This window comes from Triturus cristatus, chromosome 1_2 (genome assembly GCF_964204655.1).
Source record: "Triturus cristatus chromosome 1_2, aTriCri1.1, whole genome shotgun sequence".
Classification (NCBI taxonomy): domain Eukaryota; kingdom Metazoa; phylum Chordata; class Amphibia; order Caudata; family Salamandridae; genus Triturus; species Triturus cristatus.
In genome coordinates, this window is record NC_140580.1 from 1,194,830,424 (window position 1) to 1,194,857,984 (window position 27,561).

Genomic DNA, 27,561 nt, shown 5'->3' on the forward strand with positions numbered 1-27,561 from the left:
GACAGGTACAGGTAAGCACGCCCCCCCTATACCCACACACCCCACGAATGCTGGGCAGACTGGTACAGGTGAGCACGCCCCGCCCGCAGGCAGACATACCTGGAAGACAAGTCTGCGAAGTCTCCTCCCTCCAGCAGGCGGATCTTGCAGAAGAGCACACCGTTCACGAAGGGCACAGCCGCCAGCTCGTCCAGGGTGAAGGTGGTGTGAAACTTGAACTTCTTTTTTTTAATCAGGAAAGCCATGGGGGGCTGGGAGGGCTCCTCGGGGGGCTTGGAGGGTTCCTCGGGGGCTGTCTTCAGCACGCAGGCGAGAGGGCAGGCGTGTGGGCCTTTAACTCTTGTTCATCTCCAAGCCCCAGAGCAGCAGGGGCCACACCTCAGGAGCTGCTCCTAGGGGGACAAGGGGGGTCCATGCTCTGGGTCCAGGAATACTGGAAGGGCTCTGGCCTGGACTCAGCAGTGGGCGAGCTAGGGAATATGGGGGTGGGGGCAACTCAGAGCTCGGCCCAGCAGAGCCCAGGCTGCCCCTCAGTGAGCCAGGCAAGAGGCTCACTGCTCCAGTGACCGTTCAGAGCTAAGCCCAGGAGAGCTCACACTCCTCCTTGGGGAACCAGGCAGACAGCTGCCTCCTCCAGTGACAGCTCAGACCAGCAGAGCACAGACTCCTCCAGTGACAGCTCAGACCAGCAGAGCCCAGGCTGCCCCCCAGTGAGCCAGGCAAGAGGCTCACTGCTCCAGTGACCGTTCAGAGCTAAGCCCAGGAGAGCTCACACTCCTCCTCGGGGAACCAGGCAGACAGCTGCCTCCTCCAGTGACAGCTCAGACCAGCAGAGCACAGACTCCTCCAGTGACAGCCCAGACCAGAAGAGCCCAAACTTCCATCAGTGAGCGAGGCAGCCAGACCCCTTTTCTAGTGACAGCTCAGACCAGCAGAGCAGACTCCTCAGTGTGTAGGACAGGCAGCTCCCTGTTCCAGTGACAGTTCAGACCAGCAGAGCCCAAACTCCACCAGTGACAGCTCAGACCAGCAGAGCCCAAACTTCTCCAGTGACAGCTCAGACCAGCAGAGCACAGACTCCTCCAGTGACAGCTCAGACCAGCAGAGCACAGACTCCTCCAGTGACAGCTCAGACCAGCAGAGCCCAGGCGCTCCCCCTCAGTGACCGAGGCAGGCACCCCCCTTCTACAGTGACAGCTCAGACCAGCAGAGCCCAGACTTCCCTCAGTGCCCGAGGCAGGCTGCTTTCTTCTCCTGTGAGTCCAGAGTTCAGCCCAGCAGAGCCCAGATTCTCCTCCAAGTGAGAGCTCCGAGGTCCGCAAGACTCCGCCCTCAGTGAGAGAGACAGACAGCTCCCTGCTCCAGTGACAGCCCCTTCAGTGAGCTAGGCAGGCAGGGCCAGGCCTCCGTTCTCATGTGACAGCCCCTCCCTTCCTAGGGCTGGGCGGGGGCAGTGCCCTCGGCCCGGGGCCTGAAGCTGGCACACCCCTTCACAGGTACGGTATCCATGGCTGCGCCCCCTTCACCTAGCGCCGGGACGTGTCCTTGGGCTCATCTGTGCAGGCGCTATAGAAACAAAACACAACACAAGCGTTAGCAGCAGTGACACCTGCAGTCAACTCCACAGAGGCCACTGGGGCGAAGCTAACTCAGAGTTTCACAAGCAAGGGGGCAGGGCTCCCCCACCCCCCGTTTATTTATTTATGCGTTTTTATATAGCGCGGACTTTACCCGAAGGTGTCAGAGCGCTTCACAATAGGAACAGTTAAGCGCCTTCTACAAAAGGACATTGCCACCCGTGCAAGGACACGCTGCCCCCAGAGGCCTGTCCCTCACCCCGCAGAGAGCCATGGCCCACCAGAGTGTGCCCCGACACCAGGACAGCCAGACCTCGCACACACACAACCAACACAGCACACACACACAACCAGGGACAGCCAGACCTCGCACATATACAACCAACACAGCGCGAGCGCACACACACAGCCAGACCTCGCCCCAGAAAAGAAATACAGCCACCTTCGAGCCACCCACCCACCCAGCCCCCGCACATACACAACCAACACTGACACCAAAACAGCACACACCAGGCACAGCCAGACCTCGCACATACACAACCAACACTGACACCAACACAGCACACACACACACACACACACACACACACACCAGGGAGAGCCAGACCTCGCACATACACAACCAACACTGACACCAACACAGCACACACACACCAGGGACAGCCAGACCTCGCACATACACAACCAACACAGTACACACACACACACCAGGGACAGCCAGACCTCGCACATACACAACCAACACAGTACACACACACACACCAGGGACAGCCAGACCTCGCACATACACAACCAACACAGCGCGCGCGCACACACACACCAGGGACAGCCAGACCTCGCACATACACAACCAACACAGCACACACACACCAGGTACAGCCAGACCTCGCACATATAGAACCAACACTGACACCAACACAGCACACACACACACCAGGGACAGCCAGACCTCGCACATACACAACCAACACAGCGCACACACACACCAGGGACAGCCAGACCTCGCACATACACAACCAACACAGCACACACACACCAGGGACAGCCAGACCTCGCACATACACAACCAACACAGTACACACACACACACACACACACCAGGGACAGTCAGACCTCGCACATACACAACCAACACAGCGCGCACACACACACACCAGGGACAGCCAGACCTCGCACATACACAACCAACACACACCACACACACCAGGTACAGCCAGACCTCGCATATATAGAACCAACACTGACACCAACACAGCACACACACACACCAGGGACAGCCAGACCTCGCACATACACAACCAACACAGCACACACACACACCAGGGACAGCCAGACCTCGCACATACACAACCAACACTGCACACACACACACACACCAGGGACAGCCAGACCTCGCACATACACAACCAACACTGACACCAGCACACACACACATACACACCAGGGATAGCCAGACCTCGCCCCAGAAAAGAAATAAAGCCACCTTCGAGCCACCCAACCAGCACCCGCACATACACAACCAACACTGACATCAAAACAGTACACACACACACAAGGGACAGCCAGACCTCGCACACACAACCAACACAGCACACACACACACACACCTAGGACAGCCAGACTTAGCCCAAGAAAAGAAATACTACAGCCACCTCCGAGCCGGCCAGAAACCATGAGATACAAAGCACACACACCAACTACCCAACACAGCGACCCAACCAGCACCCGCACAAACACAACCAACACGGACACCAACAGAGCACATACACTCCAGCTAATCAACACTGCGAACCACCCAGCACCAGTGCGCATACACAAACTAACCAACACCGACGCCCACACAGCACATACATAACTAACCAAAAACGAGAGCCACACAGCTCGTACACGCACCACCTAACCAACACTGAGAGCCAACCAGCGTCAGTGCGCATACACAGCCAACAAATCAACACCAACGCAGCACATTCACCAGCTAATCAACACTGCGAGGCAGGAAGCGCCCGAGTGCATACACACCAAACTAAGTGACAGCACACACAACAAAAATCGAGAGTTACACAGCACACACACACACCAACCCTGAGAGCCAACTAACACTCGAGACGTACACATCAAACTAACCAATACCGACAACCACACAGCACATACACACATAACTAACCAAAACTGGGAGCCAGGGCACAAGTTCTATATAAAGAAGTGGGGGACTGACCAAGTAAGACAATATGCAAATTACCTCATGACGTCACAACGTAGCGCTATAAAAGAAATAAAACAGTGCTGTTTAAATTATTTGTGTAAATACTGGGCCAGACTAACCAATCTGACAGTCTTACAGTGTCTCTTTCGCCAGCGCGCTCCTGATGTGATTCATTCACCCTGCTAAATTCGTCTTTCAAACTTCGCCCGGGCTAGCCATACGCCCTGATTTTTCAATACGCCGCATTAAACGATTTATTAGTGGCCCTTCTCCGTGGAAATCGACTTCCGTGGACTCTGCCCACTCATCGCAAATTTTACTACTGCTTCATCTTCAACACGGACGCTAGCTCGTAATCACTGGGCTCCTTGGCCAACCTTGCAGGCCCTCACTTCGAATTCACGTAATCCTACGTGCTCACATTTACTTTGTCCTGATGATGATCTTGACTGACTAAGATCGAAACGCCGTCGACCACAATGTCAAAGTGCCCTTAAACATTGTCTAAACTAATTGGGTGTTTTTTGACCTGTTTCTCAATGCGATGAAATGTTTTTATTGTCACTGAGCACTTCACTTAACGCACTTTCTCCGTTGTATATGTGAGCACTGTATATACAATTCACAAAACTAAAAATGATAGGAATGGAAGCAACTCCATTTTATGATGTTAATAAAATGTGATGTCTTCCTCCAATTTCCTGTGTCCTGGTATACGCTCAGTAATTGGATCCAATTGATTTTTTGTTACTATCAAATACCACTGAATAATTTCTTTCAAACTAATTACTGTAGCTCTGCTACTCAAGGATTTTTCAACCTCATAAGACCATTGTTTTTTTGAACTATCTATTACCCCAGGTCACATTTGTGAGGGGTTCCCTTGTTTTTTATACACAGTCTTACAGTGTCTGCATTTATATACAGGGACAGAACAAATGCTGAAGCACGCATTTCTTAAGTACCTGTGAAGAGATAACAAGCTGTGAGCCTTTGTTTCCCTCTGTGGCATTTACATTTAAAGGAAGGTTCAAGGTGGGCCCCAGTCAGCATATACAAACAAATGAAGGCCGAAGGGGCCCTTAACTTTGGCCCAGCTGGAGGTGAAAAAAAGCCTGCCTGCACGTTGCTGCTGGGAACGGAAAGCAGACAGCGTACAAGCGCTGCTGAACGTGTCCCGGTGTCTTACACTGGGACAAGTTCAACATATTTCTGTGGGGCATAACTTCTTGGCAGAGGGTATAGCGTCCACCCTGTAAAAATTGTGGGTGGACGCCGTGTACCCCCGACTCGAGCTCTGCCAGAAGCCATACATAATAAAACACAAACTAACCAACACTGCGAGCTAACCAGCGCCGCCGTGCACACTCAAGTAACCAACATACTCACACAGCTAACAGAAACCCTGAGATACACAGCACACACACACCAGCTAATGAACACTGCGAGCCAACCTGCACGCATACACACCAAACTAACCAAAGCTGACACCCACACAGCACATACATAACTAACCAAAACCTACAGCCACACAGCTTAAACGCACACCAACTAACCAACACTGAGAGCCAACCAGCAGAGACACACCTCAACTAAACAACAGGGAGCCAACCAGCACTCACACACATCACCAACACCCACACACCACATAAACATGCAACTAACATCGGTATCCACAAAGCACATACACACACCAACAAACACAGCGACCCAACTCGCACATACACAACAAACTAACCAACACATACATACACACCAAATTAACAAACACAGCACACACATAATTAACCAAAATCGAGAGCCTACACAGCATACACACCCAACTAACCAACGCCCACACAGCACATACATAACTAAACAAAACCGAGAGCCACAGAGCTCGTACGCACACCAACTAACCAACAATGAAAGCCAACCAGCACTCACGCATACACAGCAAACTAACCAACACTGACACAGCACATACACACACACACACACACCAGCTATTCAACACTGCGAGCCAACCAGCACACCAAACTAACCGAACCGGTACACACATAACTAAAATCAAGAGCCACACAGCACTCACACTAACTAACCAACACTGAGAGCCAACCAGCACACAAACCTCAAATAACCAACACAGAGCTACCCAGCACTCGCACACATCCCCCAACTAACCTACACCCACAAACCACATAAACATGCAGTGAGAGAGCTGGGACCCAGGGGGGAGAGAGTGCTGGGACCCATGGGGGTGCAGAGAGTGCTGGGACCCATGGGGGGGGGGGGGCATAGAGTGCTGGGACCCATGGGGGGGGGCAGTGAGAGCTGGGACCCGAGAGGGGGGGGAGAGAGCTGGGACCCATGGGGGTGCAGAGAGTGCTGGGACCCATGGGGGGGGCAGTGAGAGCTGGGATCCGAGAGGGGGGGGAGAGAGCTGGGACCCATGGGGGGGCAGAGAGTGCTAGGACCCCTGGGGGGGCAGAGAGTGGTGGGACCCATGGGGGGGGCAGAGAGTGCTAGGACCCATGGGGGGCAGAGAGTGGTGGGACCGGGGGGGGGGGGGGAAAGAGTGCTGGGATCCATGGGGGGGTAGTGTGAGCTGAGACCCATGGTGGGGGGCAGAGAGTGCTGGGATAGGGGGGGGCAGAGACTGCTGGGACGGGTGTGGGGGGGGGAAGCACTCAGTAGAGGAGGGGAATGAGTAATGAGGACAGGGGTGGGGCTCAGTGTTCTGGCACACACACAACTAGCCTGTACTCTCAGAGCCAACCCCCCTCCCCGGACCGGACCGGACCGGACCGGACCCACCTGCCAATACCGAGCCCGAACCGGGCCGCTCCGCTCCACAACCTGCGTAACCTAAGGACGCTGTAGATTACGCCATCTGCGCTAGTCCAGTAGGACGCGGTAGACTTCACCGGGTCTACGCAATGTGCGTAAATCGAGGCAGAGATAGCAGGGTCTAACTGGATTACGCAATGTACGCAAGTGCTAGTGTTGGCCCACTGCGTAACGGGGGAGGGGGAGGGGGGGGGGGGTTCGTGGGCGCGCGGCCGACATGGAGACACGGAGCGAAGAAGCCGCGCAGCCATGGAAACAGAAGAGGGACAAGTCAAAGGGGCCCGGGAGGGCGCCATCTTGGAAAGGTCAAGTTCTAGAGGGGTCAAAGGGCACTTCCGAGGCATGATAGCAGTGTGGGCTCTCACTGGGAGCTCTTTTGTGGAGGGGCAGCTGTGAGTGGGCTCTGTGAGCTCCCTTGTCATGAGACAGCTGTGAGTGAGCCCTTAGAGCTCCCTTGTGTAATGTTGCTTAGTGTTTGTCTGCTGCTTACATGTTACATGGAACTACTAGTTGGAACTGTACACTGTATTCTCTTTAGAATGTGAGTATTAGAATATTGTAGTGAATTCTAGTTGAGACAGTTGGAGCGAGCAGTTGGTGGATGAGGTGCATTAAACCTACCTTCCTAACTTCAATGGTGTTTCCGCCTCTTCTTCATCTGGAGAACACCACATTTCTTTGGCGAGGAGCGGGCGTAGTGTCACCTCAACACCGATCAAGTTGAAACACCCAGAGAAGCTTTCCCTCCTCCGGCGGATAATCCTTCGTGGAAAAGGAGTTGAAGATCCTTCGGCAGTTGAATCCTGTAGCTCCGCACCTGACAGAGAGTCGGAGTAGGTGTATTCATCTTCCATGCGGTGAGGAGGAAAGTGGGTAGTCCGAAACGGTCTCTACACTCCCAGTATCGTGTAACGTACTTCGGTGTTGTGAAACGCATTTGCGTTCCAACACTCGCATTCAGGCCGCAATTGATGTGTTTTCCTGATGCAGCAGGCTTAGTCTCGGCTACCGCAGTAATTTTACGTCATCGCGCAGCATGTCCAAAACGAGGCTTGATTCTAGCCAATGAAATAGCGACACGTCATCCCTAACGCCCATTTTGTTTGTTTGGAATGAAACCAATACATTAACATTGGAACACGCTTCACTTTAATTATCTCTTCGCACAGGGAAGCTCCGGTTTGAATAAGTGCACGATGAGGTTATCGGCAACTTCGTTTACGCGCTAAAGGGTTCAGATTTCGTCACTACAAGTAAGAAATGGGATGTCTCGTGAAGGAGATTTATCTAACGGAAGTAAGAAATAAAATGCCAGAATTTGATATTTTAAAACATGAAGTTTGATTTTACTGAGGAACACTGTGGTGTCTGCTTCCAGCTTGCTGCTCAGCCAGTGTATGGTGTAGAATGTTAGCATGAGTGTATGATGTCATAGAGTGTTGTGTGCGTGCATGAATGTCAGTTGAGAGTAGGGCTGAGCAGCAAGCAGGCTGCTCCTGTTGGGGTTTGTTTATTGTACCTTACTTCATTATTTGGTTACTTAATAAACCACATGAACATACCATCCTGAATACGGACCATTCTTCCATTACGACACTGGCGACGATCTGAAGAACCTACTCGTGTTTCCTTAAGGACTTTTGAATTTTGAAAAACGAAGCAATTACAAGGTATGATCTTGTATCTACTTATGAACCTTTAAGGTATTTTGGAAACCTACGTACTTTTAAGCTTGCTGGCACCCTATGAACCCCAACAGTGACCTTACACCGGTCGCCCATAACACCTACGTGCCAGTCTGTGTCTTAATTCTCTTGATATCTGCTTAATGTAACTGCTCATGGAACCTGTCACTAATGCCTTTACTGCTGCCTCGGAACACTATTCTGCCACCTTATGAGCGCACGATTGGAACAAGTTTATGTCTTCCTGCTCCTTCTGCTGACAACCTGAACGTAACGGGACTGAGAGAAAAAGAACCGGGGTATGTGGACCAGATCCGGTTGCAGAGTAGCGGACAGAATCCATATCAGGGGAGCAAATTTGTGCGTGTGACCCTTAACCGGAGGACAAGAGTTTGTTTTCTACTGTCTCATTGACGGATCTACTCTGCTGCCCTCAGTAACCTGCTCGGCTCTGAATCGCGACAGTAGGGAGTTTTACGGTTGCAGTGTTTTGATGAGACAAACTCAGGTGAGACATTTTTATTTGGATTTTTGTCTACTCGAATACCTGATCCACGCATCTGTTACCAACCGTCATTTAAATTAAAAATTAGTCATGGCACGAGCCTCCCTGCTCGCACTTACCTGTATCCTGAGGACGTGCTGTTGGCTCGTGAATTCCTCAGTGACGTTGCAGAGAGATAAGGAACTGACAAATGGACGTTTTGCTGCTCTGGCATGCAGTGAACCACCCGGCGCGACGTCTAATTGCGTGCCGCCATTTTGTGTTTGTCTTTTTCTTCATTATGTGGTTTACTATATTCATCTTGCCAACCACGTATTTATAGAGACAACGTTCGCAGCGTTCCTCACCTTTGTATTCAGCAATACTTCAGGGTTGATTGTATTCCTGCTATTCCAGCAACGCCAGGATTCTCTCCGCTTATTTGCCTCGTATTATGTGATATTCTGCAGTGGCGCGCATTCCTTTCTTGGATTATATTTCTGAGCGAGTGGAGTCATCCTGTAAGTACTTTCGGCGCGGTGACGCGCACACCTTCTTCAAAATGTGACGATTCTCCTCAGTATCACTGTACTGTCTCTGTAGCTACTCGACAATCCTTGGCCGTTAAGCATTCTTCTGCCAACCATGCCATCTACGTTTACTATTGCCACTTTAATGTATTCTTCAATAGGTTGGTGTTTTACAATTATTTGTTTTTCGTCAAGGTTGAAGACCCTGAGTATAGCTTGCGCAGTTTTATTGAGATGAAATAGTGCCACCTAGTGGTCATTCTCCACCTCTGCACCTAGTCAAGGAAGATAACTTCCACTCGTTTTAGACATGTAAAACACAATTCCTCCAATGTTGGCTTGCATCAACTGTTCTTCAAAGGTCTATCGTTTCTTCACAAGGTTCTGTTTCCGTATAATGCATCAGCTGCACACTAACAATGACAACGGTGACCACTTTATTTGTTTTATCTTATTAGGTCTCGCGAGCCAAAGGCTCGAAGAGACATTTTGTATGTGGGCTCCAAAAAGTGCTACCAGGCCAGCCTAGAGCTACAGTGCATGTGCGCGGGCGCGCGCGCCGCGCTTACTTTCACTTTCGCGGCCGCACGGCTGCTTTGATAGCGATCGCGATTTCGCTTAATTTAAGGAAAGTGACGCACTAGTTTCATAAGCAAACATTTCTTAAATCTGCTCTCACACTAAAGCTCATAACCTTTTAACGTCAAATTACTTACAGAGCCAAAAGACAGCACTAAACTCTCTCAAAAAAATCCAACGCGATTGCTTGCCAAAATAATCATATGTGGTCGAGAGACCTGTGTATGCAAAACAACTTTCCTGTCTGTCCTGTGAAAACGCAAGTTAACTTTGTGTTTTCTTTTACTAGCAAACGTCATGCAGTTAACAACACTCTGATGACTTTTACCAACAAAGCAGGCCAAGTAATGACGAGAATTGAGTCAGACTGAAAAGAATCCCCAGGTAGGATACCGCTCTGCCCGATTCCACTGACATAGTATTTCTGGACCCGAATTTACCAGCCAAAAAATCTGCCTTTAAAAATCGTATGAGAAACGCGCTGCAAGCCCAGCTCGTCCCTGCCCCTGTCTTGTTTTTCATTGTTGCAAATAATGTTCTGTACATCCCTGCGCCACGGAAAGGCTTCTTTTCAGGCTACGCCAGCATTAATAAAGTCAGCGAGACGGGGCTCGGCTATTATCTGGCGAAACGTCACGGGGCCCTAACTGTATTTTTAATAAAACGGACGGCCAGCTATTCCTAGAAACGGAAATACTTTGTGTATTATAGATAATGTGTGATTTTTCGATTACACTAAATATGTAATCGTGTAGACAGCTTGAGAGAGGGAGCTAATCTCCTCTACACGGCAAATGAATGCTGAACCCTCACTGAACTATCATTTATAAATGCAATGTCATGTTCACAGCTCTCTGAACCGCAGCATTCTTCTACAGTCTACTCTGCTTGGCTCCTTGAGGTAAGCCTGGGGTGGATAGACAATGGCGTTTGCCCCCCTTATGGCCAAATCAACAGTTTCATGCGGCCTGTCAAACACTTTTCAGGAACTGATCTGCAACAACATGTATGGAGGCTGGAAAATAAAGAACAGCAATACTACCACTTTTTATACATACTGGAATAGCGAAAATATATGCCGAATGTAACTAGAACAAGCATTTCAATGCAATAGGTGTTCCATTTACGCGAGTTTGAGCTATTGACATTGCAAATAACAATGCCTTTTATTTTTGTTTTCGGTTCAAAAACGTACATAAAAGGCATTGTCATTTACAATGCCAATAGCTTAAACTTGTGTAACTGCGAGACCTATTGCATTGCAAATGCTTGTTTTTTTATTGGAACCCTTCTTAAAGTTTAAAATGTTATCATTTCTCATATGAACCAGTTTGCAACTTGCATTTCTTTTGTTTTCCCATTACGCTGACATTTGTCACATTTTGTTAGTGTTATTTTACGTTACGGTACAGTAATTTAGAGTGTTAGAATTTACAATTTCAGAATTTACATTGCTTAGTGCATTAGTTTTAATATCCTACGGGCTGTGTACCTTACTTTACAGTGATTCCTTCTAAATTCTTATTGGAGAATCTAGAGTGTTATCATAGTTTTTATTGCAACCTTTATAGGGTTAAAAAAAAATAAAAATCCATTGGGAATTTCTTGTTGAGATCTAAGAGTGATTTTGCTCTTATGTTACGTGACTTGTCAGGTCACCAGTTTTAGGTATCATAGTATGTTACATTTCTATGTTACGTGACTTGCCAGGTCACCAACACTGCTATCTTTTAGGGTATGTTACCTTGGCATGTTTCGTGACTCGTCAGGTCACTTACTATGTTATCCAAGGGTTACCTTATTTTACAGGTGCCTTATCTTTCGTGATGCCTGTTTCGTGATTCGTCAGGTCACTTACTAGATAATCCAAAGATTTTACTTTATTTTACATGTTCCTTATCCTTCGTGTTCCGTCATTCACATGTTTCTTATATACATTTGTGGTTACATTACTTTACGTGGCATTTACTTATTGTGCCTTTCTTTAGGGCATATGTTGTGTATGTAATTGTGTTGTAATAGCTTATGTTTGTTAATTCGGGTATCTTATCTACATATTCTTGTTGTCACTTTGTATTTCATCTTACATGGTACCTGTACATTGATTTTACATTGTAACACTTTATTATTTTACTAGTCTGTTTTCCTTACACATCTCTTATTCATTTGAGAGTGTTTTTCTTGTCTTTGACTTGCTCTGTTTGTTTTCTTTTGCTGTTTCTTCTTGCCATCTTCATTCTGGTATGGCCAACTAGTATGTTGGGTGGTGATTTGGAGCGTCATTCCTTTTGTTATGTGTGTTTCATTTCTATTGCTACGGTTGTGTTGTCCTTCCGTATTTGTCAGTTCTTTTTAGCTTGTTGACATTTCCTACTTTTCCTCTTCTTTTGCGCTTCCTATTCATGTTTTCTTTGTCGTTCTATTAAAGGGGGAAGATGGGTGTGTGTTATTTGGATTATTCCTGTTATTCCTTGTCGAGGTTTGCATTCCCTTTTTGCTTCCTTATTTTAGTGTTATCTTATCATCGTTAGTCTGCTTATTAATTCCATTGTTTTATGGCAGAATCCTCTATCATAATAATTGCAATATGTTATCTTTTAGAGACTTTCCTTTATTGACATTCAGACTGTTTGCTTCTTCCCTGTAATGTCGCTACTATGCTTATTCTTTGCATTTGCATTTTTGGTGTTTTATTAAAGGGGGGGAGAAGTCTGGTGTCTGCTTCCAGCTTGCTGCTCAGCCAGTGATGGTGTGGAATGTTAGCATGAGTGTATGATGTCATAGAGTGTTGTGTGCGTGCATGAATGTCAGTTGAGAGTAGGGCTGAGCAGCAAGCAGGCTGCTCCTGTTGGGGTTCGTTTATTGTACCTTACTTCATTATTTGGTTACTTAATAAACCACATGAACATACCATCCTGAATACGGACCATTCTTCCATTACGACAAACACCCCTTGACTTGTTTGTTCACCTAAAGCTCAAATAACATAAAGTTATTTTTTTAGTCAATCTACTCTTATCTCATTAAAAGTCTTCAGTATCTGCCAGTGTTTATTTTCGGTGACTGGCACACCACCAACAAAGGAAGAACATTTTTTTTTCTGCTATAAAAAAAAAAGTTTATGTTGTCCCTGCTCCCCAAAAATGTTTTTTTGTAAAACTGTATATTGTTGTACCATCTTAATGTCAATCTACTTATAGGAGAAAATAAGTTTTATTTCGTAAGTATAGTTGATGATATTTACTTAGTATATGTTGTACACTATTCAAACAATATGCAGAATGTAACTCAACCCCCATTTTTCTTAACCAGTCCAGGTGAACCTAATGTGAAATGGCAGAAATGGAAAAATATATTTGTAAACTATGCAAGCGTGTGTGGTACAAACTTAAGTGCTGAACGCAAACATTCTCTTTTGTTACATTGTCTCAGGGGTGAGGGGCAAGCGGCATTAGAACATTTACCTGAACTTAGTGCAGCAGAACAAAGGAATCTCAATAAATATGAGATATGTATCTTACAATTGGACCGTCATTACCTTCCAAGGTTAAGTACTATAATGGAAAGGTACCACTTTGGACTTCGCGAGCAGACCCGATGATGAAGCAAGACACCTACTTGTCAGGTGTGTGAGGGTCTTTTTCCAATAAGGAGATCACTCTCCTGTATTGAACTGGTGCTCACACCACAGTTATTACCGGTCATCTCTCTTTCTGTTAGGAACTGCATACTCATTGTTTATACATCACAAAATGGATGCCACCAGCACAGACACTGGGCTGCCCTCCTGCTGCTGACCGAAACTCGCAGTGGAGGAAGCCCAACAAAAGGCATCCTGTCACAGCGAGGTGTCACCACCTCCCAGACAGGATTTAGTGTATTGGTGCTGGGTGGGTGCACTCTTAGAGTGCTTTGAAGTCCTGCACTGGGGGAGCAGTAGGCTACTCTGTGCATATGCCAGCTCAAACCGGTTCAGGGGCTACCTGCCGCTGCTCTGGCGCGAAACTGGACAAAGGGAAGTGGGTGTAACCACCCACTACCCTGACCCTCCTAGAGGAGTGGTCATAGAGCTAGTCCCTCCCCTATCTTCACTATAAGATAGCAAGCATTGCCAATGCAATTCAGATTACCCTGGATGACGCTCTACGAAGAAGAATCCTGCCCCTTCGATGTTCCACTATCTTTGGAAGACTGAAGAATCTCCCTTGGAGTCAAGGAGTGACTCCCCTGCTTGGCAGGCACCAATAACCTCAATCAACGGTTGCAAACTTCACCGCTCCCGCCGGAGTCCGAAGTCCCTGCGGCCCCAGAAGCAGATTTCCTGACCTCTCGATGGCCATTTTGAGTCCCTAGCGAAGCTGTGGCAACTGGACCCCACGAGTGACGAGGAACGGCAATACCTGGGAACCGTGCACTGATTTCAAGTGCAAACCCTAAACAACGTTCTACGAACTTGTGCTTTGGACCATTTGTGGCCCAAGTCCCTAGCAGGTCTTGTTCCAACAATCAGCGGCCTACCCCGTCCCGAGTGACCGTGGGCTCCTGTGAAACCTTTCCTGTGAAGGCGTCTTTGCGGTTACTTGCCCGTTGGCTAGTGACTCCCCCGAAGGCTTTCTAACCAACTTCAAGGGTTCTCCTGGTTGCTCCGGGCCTGCCCTCACTTACCCTCGCTGGGTAAGTCCATCAGACCTTGCTGGTCTGCACCATCGACTATCTTTAGTCACACAAGACTTGCGGTTGCCAAGGCTTGTTGGCTCCAATCCAGCTGCTGGTATTCATCGATCTCTCCTGGACCTCGTGAGCGAAGAGACAAAACACCATCGACGACCTGAAGCGACGCGACATCTGTGGTCATCCATCTTGCAGGCCACCGGTCACTGGCAAGTGACCTTGAACACTGTCCCATCAATTTTCAGGTCTTCTCCATCTTCAATCCACTTTCGGATTCCAGCGGACACCTCTTCAGTCGTCTCAAGCAGCAAGTCTTCATTGGTCTCAATTGAAAACAGCATCACGACCCGACACCAAAAGACACCTATGCACCCGGCTTCCCTGAGTGAGGTAACTCGTGCACTCCGGTGCCCAAGTGTGTGTTGGCCCTCGAAATAATGGCTTGCTTGTTGACTTCTTCGAAGTGCCCTAGAACTTTAAAATACAAACCGCGACTTGCTCCGTTGTAACCTATAGGAAACCCGCAGCTGTGTTTAGACACTGCACGCGTCTCCCGTGGGCTTGTTACTTACCTTCTAACACAGCAGTAGTGAAGCCCCAGCGATTCCCAAGGCCCTAGGCTTTGTCATTTTGCAAGTCGACTTTGTTAAACCATTTTCTTAGTATATGGTCTGGTACGCCCCTAGGGCTCTAGCCATATTTGTGCTTAATTTATTGAGAACTGTGGACATTTGAATGAGTATCTGGGTTCTAATCTCATAAAGAGATTAGTAGAGTGTATCTAGAAATAAATACATATATATTTGATATATATAGCTGTGTGGTGTCCTTTTCATTTGGTAATTCAAGAGATTATAAGGTAAAACAAGCTGCTTTACATTCCTCAGAGACTTAGCCTGAAGGCTGCTCTCCACAGCAACCACTAGGATAGCTTTCTTTAAAAGGTTGTCTTAAACCTATCTACCATAAGAGTCGAATTGGACTGGTGCAAGGTGGCCACTATAACTAGTGACCAGCATATGCCAGGCCAATTTCTCACATTGGTGGGCAGCGTGTGGGATTCCAGCTTGCCATTGTTTTACCAGAAAATCTCTATTTGAATTACTAACTGAAAACCACTAAAGGTACTCAAGGTACATATAAAGTCAAGCTATTATCAATAAGTTCTACTGAACTTAGAGCTGTTTGTGAAGGGATAAGCACACCCTTGCTACAGCTCAAGCTAGGTTCAGTAGGCCTCAACTAGTGCAGGTAGTACAACACTGCACAACACTAGTATGTCTCACCAAGGTGGAGCCAGTGGGTCCACCCCATCTCAGTACAAAGATATAGCCTACACTGAACTGGAGGCCTTATGCTTTGAAAGACAACTGAGGGTGGGCAGGAGTCCCTCCTCACAACACCTGATAGATCTGTTAGTAGCAGATGATCTGAAACTAGCTCTAGGAGCTAGTGGATCTGGATCAGGGGGTGGGTCAACCATAGTCTCTGGGTCTGATGATGAAAATCAAGATGACCTGGAGTCTGTGGTTGAAGGGCCAGACCCAGAAAGGTCTGAACAAAACAGAGGAATTCTCCTTAAGAGAACTGACTGAGTGGAAGAAAGGCCTAGGTCCCCCTCAAGGGACTCTGACCATTCATATCACTCTGGAAGAGAATCTGTTCAGCAGAGGAACTCAAACTATCCCAGAGGGACCTCCTCTGACAGAAGGTTCAAGATGCTCCAGTATGAGGAAGCTAGGCTTGCCCTCAGAACCAAGCAATTGGCCTTAGATAGGGAAGCCTTTGAGCTCCAGAGAGCTTCTAAGAAGGAGGGGTTAGATACCCCTGGTGGCAGCAACAGTGTCCCTAGAGGCAGAGATTACATTCCAGACCATAGGAACCTGTCCAAGGTTGTTCCTCCCTACCAGAGTGGGGATGATATCCACAAATGGATAACTGCTATGGAGAGGACCTGTAAAGTTCAACAGGTCCCCCAGACCCAGTGGGCAGCAATCTTGTGGCTCTCCTTTTCAGATAAAGGTAGAGACAAGCTCCTCACTGTTAGAGAAGAGGATGCTAATGACTATGAATCCCTGAAGAGTGCATTAATAGATGGGTTTGGCTTAACCACTGAACAGTACAGGTTGAAGTTCAGAGACACCCAGAAAGCACAGACTCAGGATTCGGTGGACTTTGTAGATTGTGCTACCAAGGCTCTGGAGGGTTGGATAGTTGGCAGTAGAGTCACTGACTTTAAAGGATTGTATAATTTAATTATGAGAGAGCAGATCCTTAATAATTGTCAAAACAAACTCTTATACCAGTACCGGGTGGACTCTGATCTGACCTCTCCCCAAGAATTGGGAAAGAAGGCAGACAAATGGGTCAGAACCAGGATTAGGCCCAAGAACCAAGGTGGTGACCAGAAGAAAGATTCCACTAAGCCCAAAGAGAAAGGTGGGGATAATAAAACAGAAAAGTCCTCTGAAGGGCCCCAAAAACCCAGTTCTGGGGGTGGGTCCCAAAATCCTTCCTCTTCCAATAAGAAACCATATTGCCATGTGTGCAAGCAACCTGGCCACTGGAAAACTGACTCCAGATGTCCAAAGAATGGCAATAAAGAAAATGTTCCTCCCACGGCAGCTCCAACACCTCCTGTTACTACCAGTAGTAATCCCCCAGGTGGTGGGAGTGCACCCAAAAACTTAGTTGGGCTTTCTTGGGGACCTCAGGTGGACTCTGGCCTAACCAGGTCCCCTACACAAGCAACTCTAGTCTGTGATGGTGGCATGAGGTTTTCCAACTGTACCATGAGTCCCAGTATCTTGGGCAGGTACAGACAAGAGCCCATGATCAATGGTCAGAAGGCTGTGGCCTACAGGGACACAGGGGCTAGTGTCATCATGGTGGCAAAGAAACTAGTGCCCCTAGAACAGCTTTTACCTGAGTTTAGATATCAGGTGACCAACATTGATGGAATTAGGACATACCACCCCATGGCAGTAGTAAATCTCAGCTGGGGTGGGGTCACTGTCCCAAAGAGAGTGGCAGTGTCCCCAACCCTGCCTGTAGATTGTCTACTGGGGAATGATCTGAAAATCTCAGCCTGGGCTGAGGTAGACCACAAAGCCCATTTAAGAATGTTAGGCATCCCTGAGAGAGTGGGTGAGACCCTGAGGGCCTCACCTCCACCCCAGGAGAAATTAAGGGGAGTGAAGCCTGAAACTATGGATCACTCCACACAAACAGATAGCATAGGGGGTGAGGAACAGTGCCCCCCCCCACACCAGACTAAAGGTAAGGGTCAGCTTTCTAAGGAAACTAACCCTGCTCCTTGTGAAGTAACTGCCCCAGAAGTGGTTAGGCCTGTCCTGGCCACAACTCTGATGGCAGGGATCCTTCCAAGGTGGCACCCAGTCTGGAGCAGGTATCCTGCCCCTCTCTACCCTGCCTCAGTCAGCCCATGGCTGCAGAGGTCAGGGAGGTCAGTAGACCCCTACTGGGCCCCTGTCCAGAGGAACCCCCTCATCAGCAGATTAGGGACACCCAGCAGAATAATTCTAGCCAGGTGAATATTCCTCTACACACTGAGGGATCCCCCTTGCCCCTAGGTACAGGTACCCCCCAGATGGACTTTGTTGGGCACAGGGAAACCTGGGGCATAGTTGCCCCAAACATGCCAATGCCCTCCACTATTCCAACCAGAGGGACCCAACCCCCAGCTGTAGGCAGCCAGAGGTTGACCCTTAGGGCCAGATATGACACAGTCATGGACAGAAAGGCTTCCATGGTGACCAGTGTCCTGAGGAGGTTGAGACCACCCCAAATAGGGCCTCACTTCCAGACTCAGACACCCCACCAGCCTACTTATGTACCAGAAAACAATACAGGTAATTTCCCTAGACTTTGGAGAAACTCTAAAACCCCTTGGGGTAGCATTTCCCAAGTGGACCATGAGACAGGGAGCAACCATACTAGTGCAGGTCCTTCCTTATATGGCCACTCAGGAAATAAAGGCTTAACTGGGCAAGGTTAGCCTTATCTCCTTTCGTTTGGGGGGTGGGGGGGGGTTATGTAGGAAGGTGGAATCTGACTATATGGTTGCCCCCACTTTTTTCCTGGTGTTTGAATGGTTTTTGATTAGTCTGGCTGGGATCCTGCTATCCAGGACCCCAGCCTATCTGCTTACTCCCTTAAATGATTGGTGTGCATATTAGATGCACTAGTGATTGGATACTGTGGTACCTTATGAGCCCCTAGTATATGGTACCTTAGGTACCTAGGGCATTGGTACTTCACAGGCCTACCAGGGGCTGCAGCATGTATTATGCCACCCCTGGGAAGCATTCTCAATCTGACACCACAGGCCTGCTACTGCAGCCTGTGTGAGGTAGTGTTAGCACTCCTCACTGAGGTATAGGTTCCTATATCTTACCATACACACACATATAAACCTATCAGCCACCCCTATTGCAGGCCCTATCAATCCTGAAGGCAGGGTGCTTGGTTTACTATGTGAGGGGGTGCTTCTGCATGAGCAGGACCCCTCTGCAGCTGGCAGAGTCTATTCTCTGCTGCTGTTTGTGGATGCGGTTAAACCATATACTCTTAAGTGCATTATAACCTCGCGGTAAATGCTAACTTTGGAATGGCTGCATCAAAACATGTCGTGTTTGGTGTCAAACAACTTGGAATCATACCCCCACACCAGTAACTGGTGTGGGAGTATGATCCCACCCTTCTAGATGACATGTACCCACTGTACTAAACGGTAGAAATCTCCTAGAGCCCTGGCATCACAAAATGGATGCCACCAGCACAGACACTGGGCTGCCCTCCTGCTGCTGACCGAAACTCGCAGTGGAGGAAGCCCAACAAAAGGCATCCTGTCACAGGGAGGTGTCACCACCTCCCAGACAGGATTTAGTGTATTGGAGCTGGGTGGGTGCACTCTTAGGGTGCTTTGAAGTCCTGCACTGGGGGAGCAGTAGGCTCCTCTGTGCATATGCCAGCTCAAACCGGTTCAGGGGCTACCTGCCCCTGCTCTGGCGCGAAACTGGACAAAGGGAAGTGGGTGTAACCACCCACTACCCTGACCCTCCTAGAGGAGTGGTCATAGAGCTAGTCCCTCCCCTATCTTCACTATAAGATAGCAAGCATTGCCAATGCAATTCAGATTACCCTGGACGACGCTCTACAAAGAAGAATCCTGGCCCTTCGACGTCCCACTATCTTTGGAAGACTGAAGAATCTCCCTTGGAGTCAAGGAGTGACTCCCCTGCTTGGCAGGCACCAATAACCTCAATCAACGGTTGCAAACTTCACTGCTCCCGCCGGAGTCTGAAGTCCCTGCAGCCCCAGAAGTGGATTTCCTGACCTCTCGACGGCCATTTTGAGTCCCCAGCGAAGCTGTGGCATCTGGACCCCATGAGTGAGGAGGAACGGCAATACCTGGGAACCGTGCTCAGATTTCGAGTGCAAACCCTAAACAACGTTCTATGAACTTGTGCTTTCGACCATTTCTGGCCCAAGTCCCTAGCAGGTCTTGTTCCAAAAATCAGCGGCCTACCCCGTCCCGAGTGACCGTGGGCTCCTGTGAAACTTTTCCTGTGAAGGTGTCTTTTTCAGCCCTTCGCGCCCTCCTGCCTGCCTGCCCGCCCACCGCGCCGTCCTCCCTCCCCGCTTCCCGCCACCACCGCTGACCACGCCCCTTTTTTCTTTCTGTTCCCTCCCCGCTCCCGCCTCCCAGCTGCCCCGCCCACCCGCGCACTTGGCCTTATATGGCGACCGTGCGACGCAGGTGAGTGTGACCCACTTGTGGGACACCCCCGCGCCGCACGGCCACCAACTGCTGTGTGTGCCCCCTTGCCTGCCCTCTGCCTCGCTGCCGGCTGACGCCGCTGGCGTCTGTTTTCGCCTGCTTTGTCGAAAAGTTGTGCTTGCTTAACCGCTCTTCTCCCCGTGTTAACTATTTTTTTTCGTAGCGTCTGTTCTCGCTTGTTTTGTCAAAAATCTGTGCTTGCTTAAACTGCTTTTCTCCCCGTGTCAACTGTTTTTCTTTTCTCCTGACATTTGTGCCTGCATTTTGTTCGTGTCTTTTTCAGCCCTTCGCGCCCTCCTGCCTGCCTGCCCGCCCACCGTGCCGTCCTCCCTCCCCGCTCCCCGCTTCCCGCCACCACCGCTGACCACGCCCCTTTTTTCTTTCTGTTCCCTCCCCGCTCCCGCCTCCCAGCTGCCCCGCCCACCCGCGCACTTCGCCTTATATGGCGACCGTGCGAACGCGCAGCGGTCACGCGCAGCGGTCACGCGCAGCGGGCGCGCCGATTGTGCGCCGAAGGCGCGCCAAAGGCAAGCCCGTCTACGCCCGTCCGCGCCTGGACCGCGCCCAGTGCCAGGACCCCTGGACCTCGAAGACCCCGACCTACACGCCTGACGTACTCAGCCGCCACCCTCAGCGCTCTCAACACCGGCCGACACCCAGAATGCCATCAAGCCACTCCTGGACGTACCAACGGACCTTTCAGCTGCCACGCCTGCAAGTTCTCATGCATCCGATCCTGCCCCGCACCCACCAAGCCGAACACCAGCAGTACCCACCTCAAGTGCATCCTGCTCAACACCCGCTCCGTCCACAGACACGCCATCGAACTCTGGAACCTCCTCGACGCCATAGCCCCTGACGTTGCCTTCCTCACGGAGACCTGGATGAACGCCTCTTCAGCTCCCGACATCGCCATCGCCATCCCAGAGGGCTACAAGATCGTCCGGAGGGACCGAAACGCCAACCAGATGGGAGGAGGCATCGCCATCATCCACAAGAACACCATCCGTCTCACGACCAGCACCGACAACACCCTGACCAGCGCCGAACACCTGCACTTCCAGATCCACACCAACCCGACCACCACCCTCAGAGGCACCCTGATCTACCGACCCCCTGGACCACGCACCCAATTCAGCGAGGACATCGCCGACTTCGTCAGCCCGCTTGCCCTCCCCTCCGCTGACTACATCCTCCTGGGAGACCTCAACTTCCACCTGGAGAACAACAACGACCGCAACACCAGCACCCTGCTCGACAACCTCGCCAACCTGGGACTCAAGCAACTGGTGTCCACCCCCACCCACCTTGCCGGACACACTCTCGACGCCGTCTTCTCATCCAGCACAGACATCGACTTCAGCCACGCCACAGAGCTTCACTGGACGGACCACAGCTGCGTCCACTTCACCTTCAAGAGAACGCCGACCCACCATCACCAACAACAGGCCGCCCGCAGAAGCTGGAACAAGATCACAGCAGACCAGCTCGCCACCTCCCTGAGCCAGCACCCTCCTGCCAGCTCAGCGAACCCCAGCCAGGCCGCCGACAACCTCACGAAGTGGATCAGCAACTGCGCGGACGAACTCGCCCCACTGAGGACCGCGCCCAGCAGACCCGGCAGCAAGAAGGCCCCATGGTTCACCGACGAACTCAAGAGCTCCAAGAAGAACTGCCGAGCCCTCGAGAAAGTCTGGAAAAGGGAACCGACACCGGACAACAGGACCTCCTTCAAGCTTGCTACCCGGAAGCACCACCAGCTGATCCGCGCCGCCAAGAAAACAGCATTCAAGGACCGGTTGGACAACAACGCACACAACTGCAAGGAACTCTTCAACATCGTGAAAGAGCTTTCCAACCCCAGCGCAGGAAACAACGACATCACCCCATCGCAAGACCTCTGCAACTCCCTCGCCTCATACTTCCACAACAAGATCACAGACATACACAGCAGCTTCGACAACCAACCAACGCACAGCATGACCGAACAACCACCCCCCACCACCACCCTCCACGCCTGGACCCCGATCAGTACCGAAGACACCATCCGCACGATGAACTCCATCCACTCCGGATCACCGACTGACCCCTGCCCTCACCACGTCTTCAACAAGGCCGACGCTGTCATCGCACCCCACCTGCGAGACATCATCAACACATCCTTCAACACCGCCACCTTCCCGGAGAGCTGGAAGCACGCCGAACTCAGCGCCCTACTCAAGAAACCAACAGCGGACCCCACCGACCTCAAGAATTACCGCCCCATCTCGCTTCTCCCGTTTCCAGCCAAAGTCATCGAGAAGACCGTCAACAAGCAGATGGCCGCCTTCCTCGAGACAAACGGATCCCTCGACCCCTCTCAGTCCGGCTTCCGAGCCAATCACAGCACCGAGACCGCCCTCATCGCCGCCACCGATGACATCCGAGCCCTGATGGACAATGGAGAAACAGCGGCCCTCATCCTCCTAGACCTCTCCGCGGCTTTCGACACGGTCTGCCACCGCACCCTAGTACGGCGCCTCAGCAACGTCGGAATCCAGGACAAGGCGCTAGAATGGATCATCTCCTTCCTCGGCGGTAGAACACAGAGAGTCCGCCTACCACCATACAAGTCAGAGGCCTCCGAAGTCATCTGCGGCGTCCCCCAAGGATCTTCTCTGAGCCCCACCCTCTTCAACGTCTACATGAGCCCCCTCGCGGCCATCGTACGCAAACACAACCTCAGCATAATCTCCTACGCCGACGACACCCAGCTGATCCTCTCCCTGACCAACGACCCCGCCGCCGCCAAAGCCAACCTACAAGAAGGGATGAAAGAGGTAGCCGAGTGGATGACGACCAGCCGCCTGAAGCTGAACTCAGACAAGACGGAGGTCCTCATCCTGGGCTCCTCACCCTCCGCCTGGGACGACTCCTGGTGGCCTCCCGCCCTGGGCACCGCACCCAAACCGACAGACCATGCACGCAACCTGGGCTTCATCCTGGACTCCTCCCTCTCCATGACCAGGCAAGTCAACGCCGTCTCCTCGTCATGCTTCAACATCCTACGCATGCTACGGAAGATCTTCTGGTGGATCCCCACAGAGACCAGGAAGACCGTCACCCAGGCCCTCGTCACCAGCCGACTGGACTACGGCAACGCCCTCTACGCCGGCACCACCGCCAAGCTCCAGAAGAGACTCCAGCGGATCCAAAACGCCTCAGCCAGACTCATCCTCGACATCCCACGAACCAGCCACATCTCCGGACATCTGAGAGACCTCCACTGGCTCCCCGTCAGCAAGAGAGTCACCTTCCGCCTCCTCACCCACGCACACAAAGCCCTACACGACCAAGGCCCGAGCTACCTCAATATCCGAGTCAACTTCTACGCTCCCAAACGCCACCTCCGATCTGCCAGCCACGCCCTCGCCGCCGTCCCCCGCATCCGAAGAGCGACTACAGGAGGAAGGTCCTTCTCCTACCTGGCCGCCAAGACCTGGAACTCCCTCCCGACCGACCTGCGCCTGACCCAAGACCACCTCTCCTTCAGGAAGAAGCTGAAGACCTGGCTGTTCGAGCAGTAGCGGCACCCCCCCCCCCAGCGCCTTGAGACCCTACGGGTATGTAGCGCGCTCTAGAAATGTCTTTGATTGATTGATTGAAGGCGTCATTGCGGTTACTTGCCCGTTGGCTACTGACTCCCCCGAAGACTTTCTAACCAACTTCAAGGGCTCTCCTGGTTGCTCCGGGCCTGCCCTCACTTACCCTTGCTGGGTAAGTCCATCAGACCTTGCTGGTCTGCACCATCGACTATCTTCAGTCCACACGAGACTTGCGGTCGCCAAGGCTTGTTGGCTGCAATCCGGTTGCCGACACCGTCATCAGCTGCAGACGTTGTGGGACACTCCGAATCCAGCTGCTGGTCATCGTCGATCCCTCCTGGACCTTGTGAGCGAGGAGACAAAACACCATCGACGACCTGAAGCGACGCGACATCTGTGGTCATCCATCTTGCAGGCCACCGGTCACTGGCAAGTGACCTTGAACACTGTCCCCTCAATTTTCAGGTCTTCTCCATCTTCAATCCACCTTCGGATTCCAGCGGACACCTCTTCAGTCGTCTCAAGCAGCAAGTCTTCATTGGTCTCCATTGAAAACAGCATCGCGACCCGACACCAAAAGACACCTATGCACCCGGCTTCCCTGGGTGAGGTAACTCGTGCAATCCGGTGCCCAAGTGTGTGTTGGCCCTCGAAATACTTACCTTGTAAGTGGCTTGCTTGTTGACTTCTTCGAAGTGCCCTAAAACTTTAAAATACAAACCGCGACTTGCTCCATTGTAACCTATAGGAAACCCGCGGCTGTGTTTAGACACTGCACGCGTCTCCCGTGGGCTTGTTACTTACCTGCTAACACTGCAGTAGTGAAGCCCCAGTGATTCCCAAGGCCCTAGGCTTTGTCATTTTGCAAGTCGACTTTGTTAATCCATTTTCTTAGTATATGGTCTGGTAAGCCCCTAGGGCTCCAGCCCTATTTGTGCTTAATTTATTGAGAACTGTTGACATTTGAATGTGTATCTGCATTCTAATCTCATAAAGAGATTAGTAGAGTGTATCTAGAAATAAATACATATATATTTAATATATATACCTGCGTGGTGTCCTTTTCATTTGGTAATTCAAGAGATTATAAGGTAAAACAAGCTGCTTTACATTCCTCAGAGACTTAGCCTGAAGGCTGCTCTCCACAGCTACCACTAGGATAGCTTTCTTTAAAAGGTTGTCTTAAACCTATCTACCATAAGAGTCGAATTGGACTGGTGCAAGGTGGCCACTATAACTAGTGACCAGCATATGCCAGGCCAACTTCTCACAGAAGTGAAAGTAGTTACGTTTCAAATTGATGAGAAAAGAGCAGAACATCCTTCTCATATTGTAAACATTGAAGGTGTATCACTCAACTTTAAGTTTGACTCTTGTTCTCATTTGACAATGATAGGTGAGGACGTTTTTCGTAAGCATTTTATTAACAAAGTCAAACTTAACAAGAATGATCTTCCTCCTTTGGGTTATGGAGGCATACCTATAAAGATGTTGGGACTTTTTTTTGCTACGATTGAACTTTGTGGAAGAATGATTGCAGGGAAAATATACGTGGCTAAACGTGGCGATTCTCTTATGGGTTGGCCTTATCAACGTTTACTTGGTGTTCAGTTGAATCCAAATGCCTCCCCACAAGTTCAGGTCCAAGCTGTTGATGACCCCTCTTCTGTCTTTGTCGAACAATTCTCAGACATATTTAGAGACAGTCTTGGGTGTCTCAAAGGGTATAAACACTATATTAAGATAAGAGAAGGGGCTATACCTGTTGTTGCCAAGGTAAGGAGAATTCCTTTAAACGAACAAACTGGTGTTCAGAGAAAAATAGAGAAATTGATAGACGCAGGACTCATTAAACCAGTAGAGGCCACAGAGTGGTTGGCTCCTATAGTCGTAGCCAAGAAGGACAGTGGGGAGCTACGCTTATGCATTGACTTACGCGCGTTGAATAAAGAAGTTATTGTCTACAAGTTTCCTTTACCCAACATTGATCAGATGATTAGCACTCTGGTTGGCGCAAAATACTTCACGACCCTAGACTTGGCATCGGCCTACCATCAGGTTGAATTAGATGAATCCTCCCAAGATTTAACTGCTTTTGTGACTCCTATGGGGACGTTTAAGTTCCGTAGAATGCCCTTTGGGTTGATTTCGGCTGCTTCAGTGTTCCAGTGAGTTATGTCCAGTATCCTTAAAGGTCTTGTTTGTGTTAGGTGTTACCAGGATGATCTATTGATCTTTGGGAACTCTTTGCAGGAACATAATGTTCGTGTTTTTGCTGTATTGGAATGTTAGAAATGGGATTTCTGGTTGGCTTGCGCCAAAGCCAGGCAGAAACCACCACTCTAAGTCAAGGCTGGGGAATTTCACGCCAAAGGTAACCCCTGCTCACCCCCTTGGTAGCTTGGCACGAGCAGTCAGGCTTATCCAGGAGGCAATGTGTAAAGCGTTTGCGCGCGCACCCAGCAACAACACCCAAAGCCCACCACAAAAGAAACTCCACACAAGGTTATATATAAAAATAGCCTTTGTATTATACCAAAACACATTAGATAATATTCACACAATTTACACTGTGACAACTGGCACTGGCAGAATTTACAGGGGACTATTTACACAAGACAGGGCCACATGGACCACTGTCAGAATTAGCACACATCACTAATTGTAGATGTAAAACATATATCAACTGTAACACAAATTATCACTGTAGAGCACAGCCAGTAACTACTGGTAAAAGGTAAGTACACCCTACGCAATCCTAAACACCTTAGGCAGATATCACGCAGGGAACCATGAACTCACTGGCACAACCTATACTAGGAAAAACCATCTCCTACGCATAGACACAGTAGAAATACAAATAAGCATAACGGCAATGCACATTAAACAAAAGTACACATGTAGGAATAATCATGTACCCTAGGTGAGGGCACAACACAGGAAAACTGTCCCCAGGCCAACTTGGCCTCTCAGGGGCTCAAACGCCCTTTGTCCAAAATGTCAGGGCTGGGCTGCGCAGGCAGTGTAAGCAAAAGTGCACAACCTAAACATTGCAGCTGCCCACTAAGTGCTGGGCAGCTGTGAATCAGATAAGGCCTGGCACCACTGTGCCTTTAGAACCAATATGCAGCGCGTTGGAGCCACACGTGGCTCTGTAAATAATCATGCCCCCATGGAGCGCACTGGCTCCTGAAATACTCAACTAAGCATGGGCCCCTCTGGGCCGGCCTTGGACAATTATGGCCCTCGATGGAGCCACACACAGGCTCTGGCAATAAACGTGTCCCCCAAACGTTGGAGCCTCTCTGGGATCTAGACTAAAAAATGCCCCCTTCAGTGGAGCCCCTCTGGGCTCTAAAAGAATAATGCCCCCGCTGGAGCGGGCTGGAGCTTTTAATAAAACATGCCCCCGGGGTTGGAGCGGCCCGCTGCCATCCGGGGCCGCTCTAACGGCAGAACTGCACTGTGCCTTTATCTGGCACCAACAATAGTCTCAACAAAAAAGTCCAGAGGTAAAGAAAACACAAACACAACACACAAACAAGGGGCTCGAAATGTCTGAGTGTAACTGAACTAAAGCCAAGCTAGACTAGCAAAGTCCTTAAAAAGAGGACAT

The 27,561-nt window shown here is 50.0% G+C and overlaps 1 protein-coding gene and 1 long non-coding RNA gene across 9 annotated transcripts in view; one reads left to right on the forward strand and one right to left on the reverse strand.

The window, feature by feature from the left end:
* Positions 1 to 27,561, reverse strand: part of EEIG1 (estrogen-induced osteoclastogenesis regulator 1) — a 743,239-nt gene that overhangs the window by 700,938 nt on the left and 14,740 nt on the right. For 3 of the 8 annotated variants that reach the window (XR_014965472.1, XM_085614166.1, XM_085614163.1), the window contains exons 1-2: positions 6,577 to 6,686; positions 100 to 1,566 (exon numbers count right to left, since the gene is read on the reverse strand). Coding sequence is in view for 7 of the 8 variants with exons in the window: in XM_085614166.1 (XP_085470292.1) it covers positions 100 to 245 (146 nt within the window). In the remaining variant the exon portion in view is untranslated. Of the gene's footprint in view, positions 1 to 99; positions 1,567 to 6,576; positions 6,687 to 7,230; positions 7,565 to 27,561 lie in introns of those variants that run through there. The other 5 variants (XM_085614167.1, XM_085614165.1, XM_085614162.1 and 2 more) reach the window with 3 other exon arrangements.
* Positions 7,785 to 27,561, forward strand: part of LOC146869021 (uncharacterized) — a 117,586-nt gene continuing 97,809 nt past the window's right edge. Inside the window, exon 1 of the long non-coding RNA XR_014965473.1 lies at positions 7,785 to 7,905. This is a non-coding gene — a long non-coding RNA (uncharacterized LOC146869021). The remainder of the gene's footprint in view (positions 7,906 to 27,561) is intronic.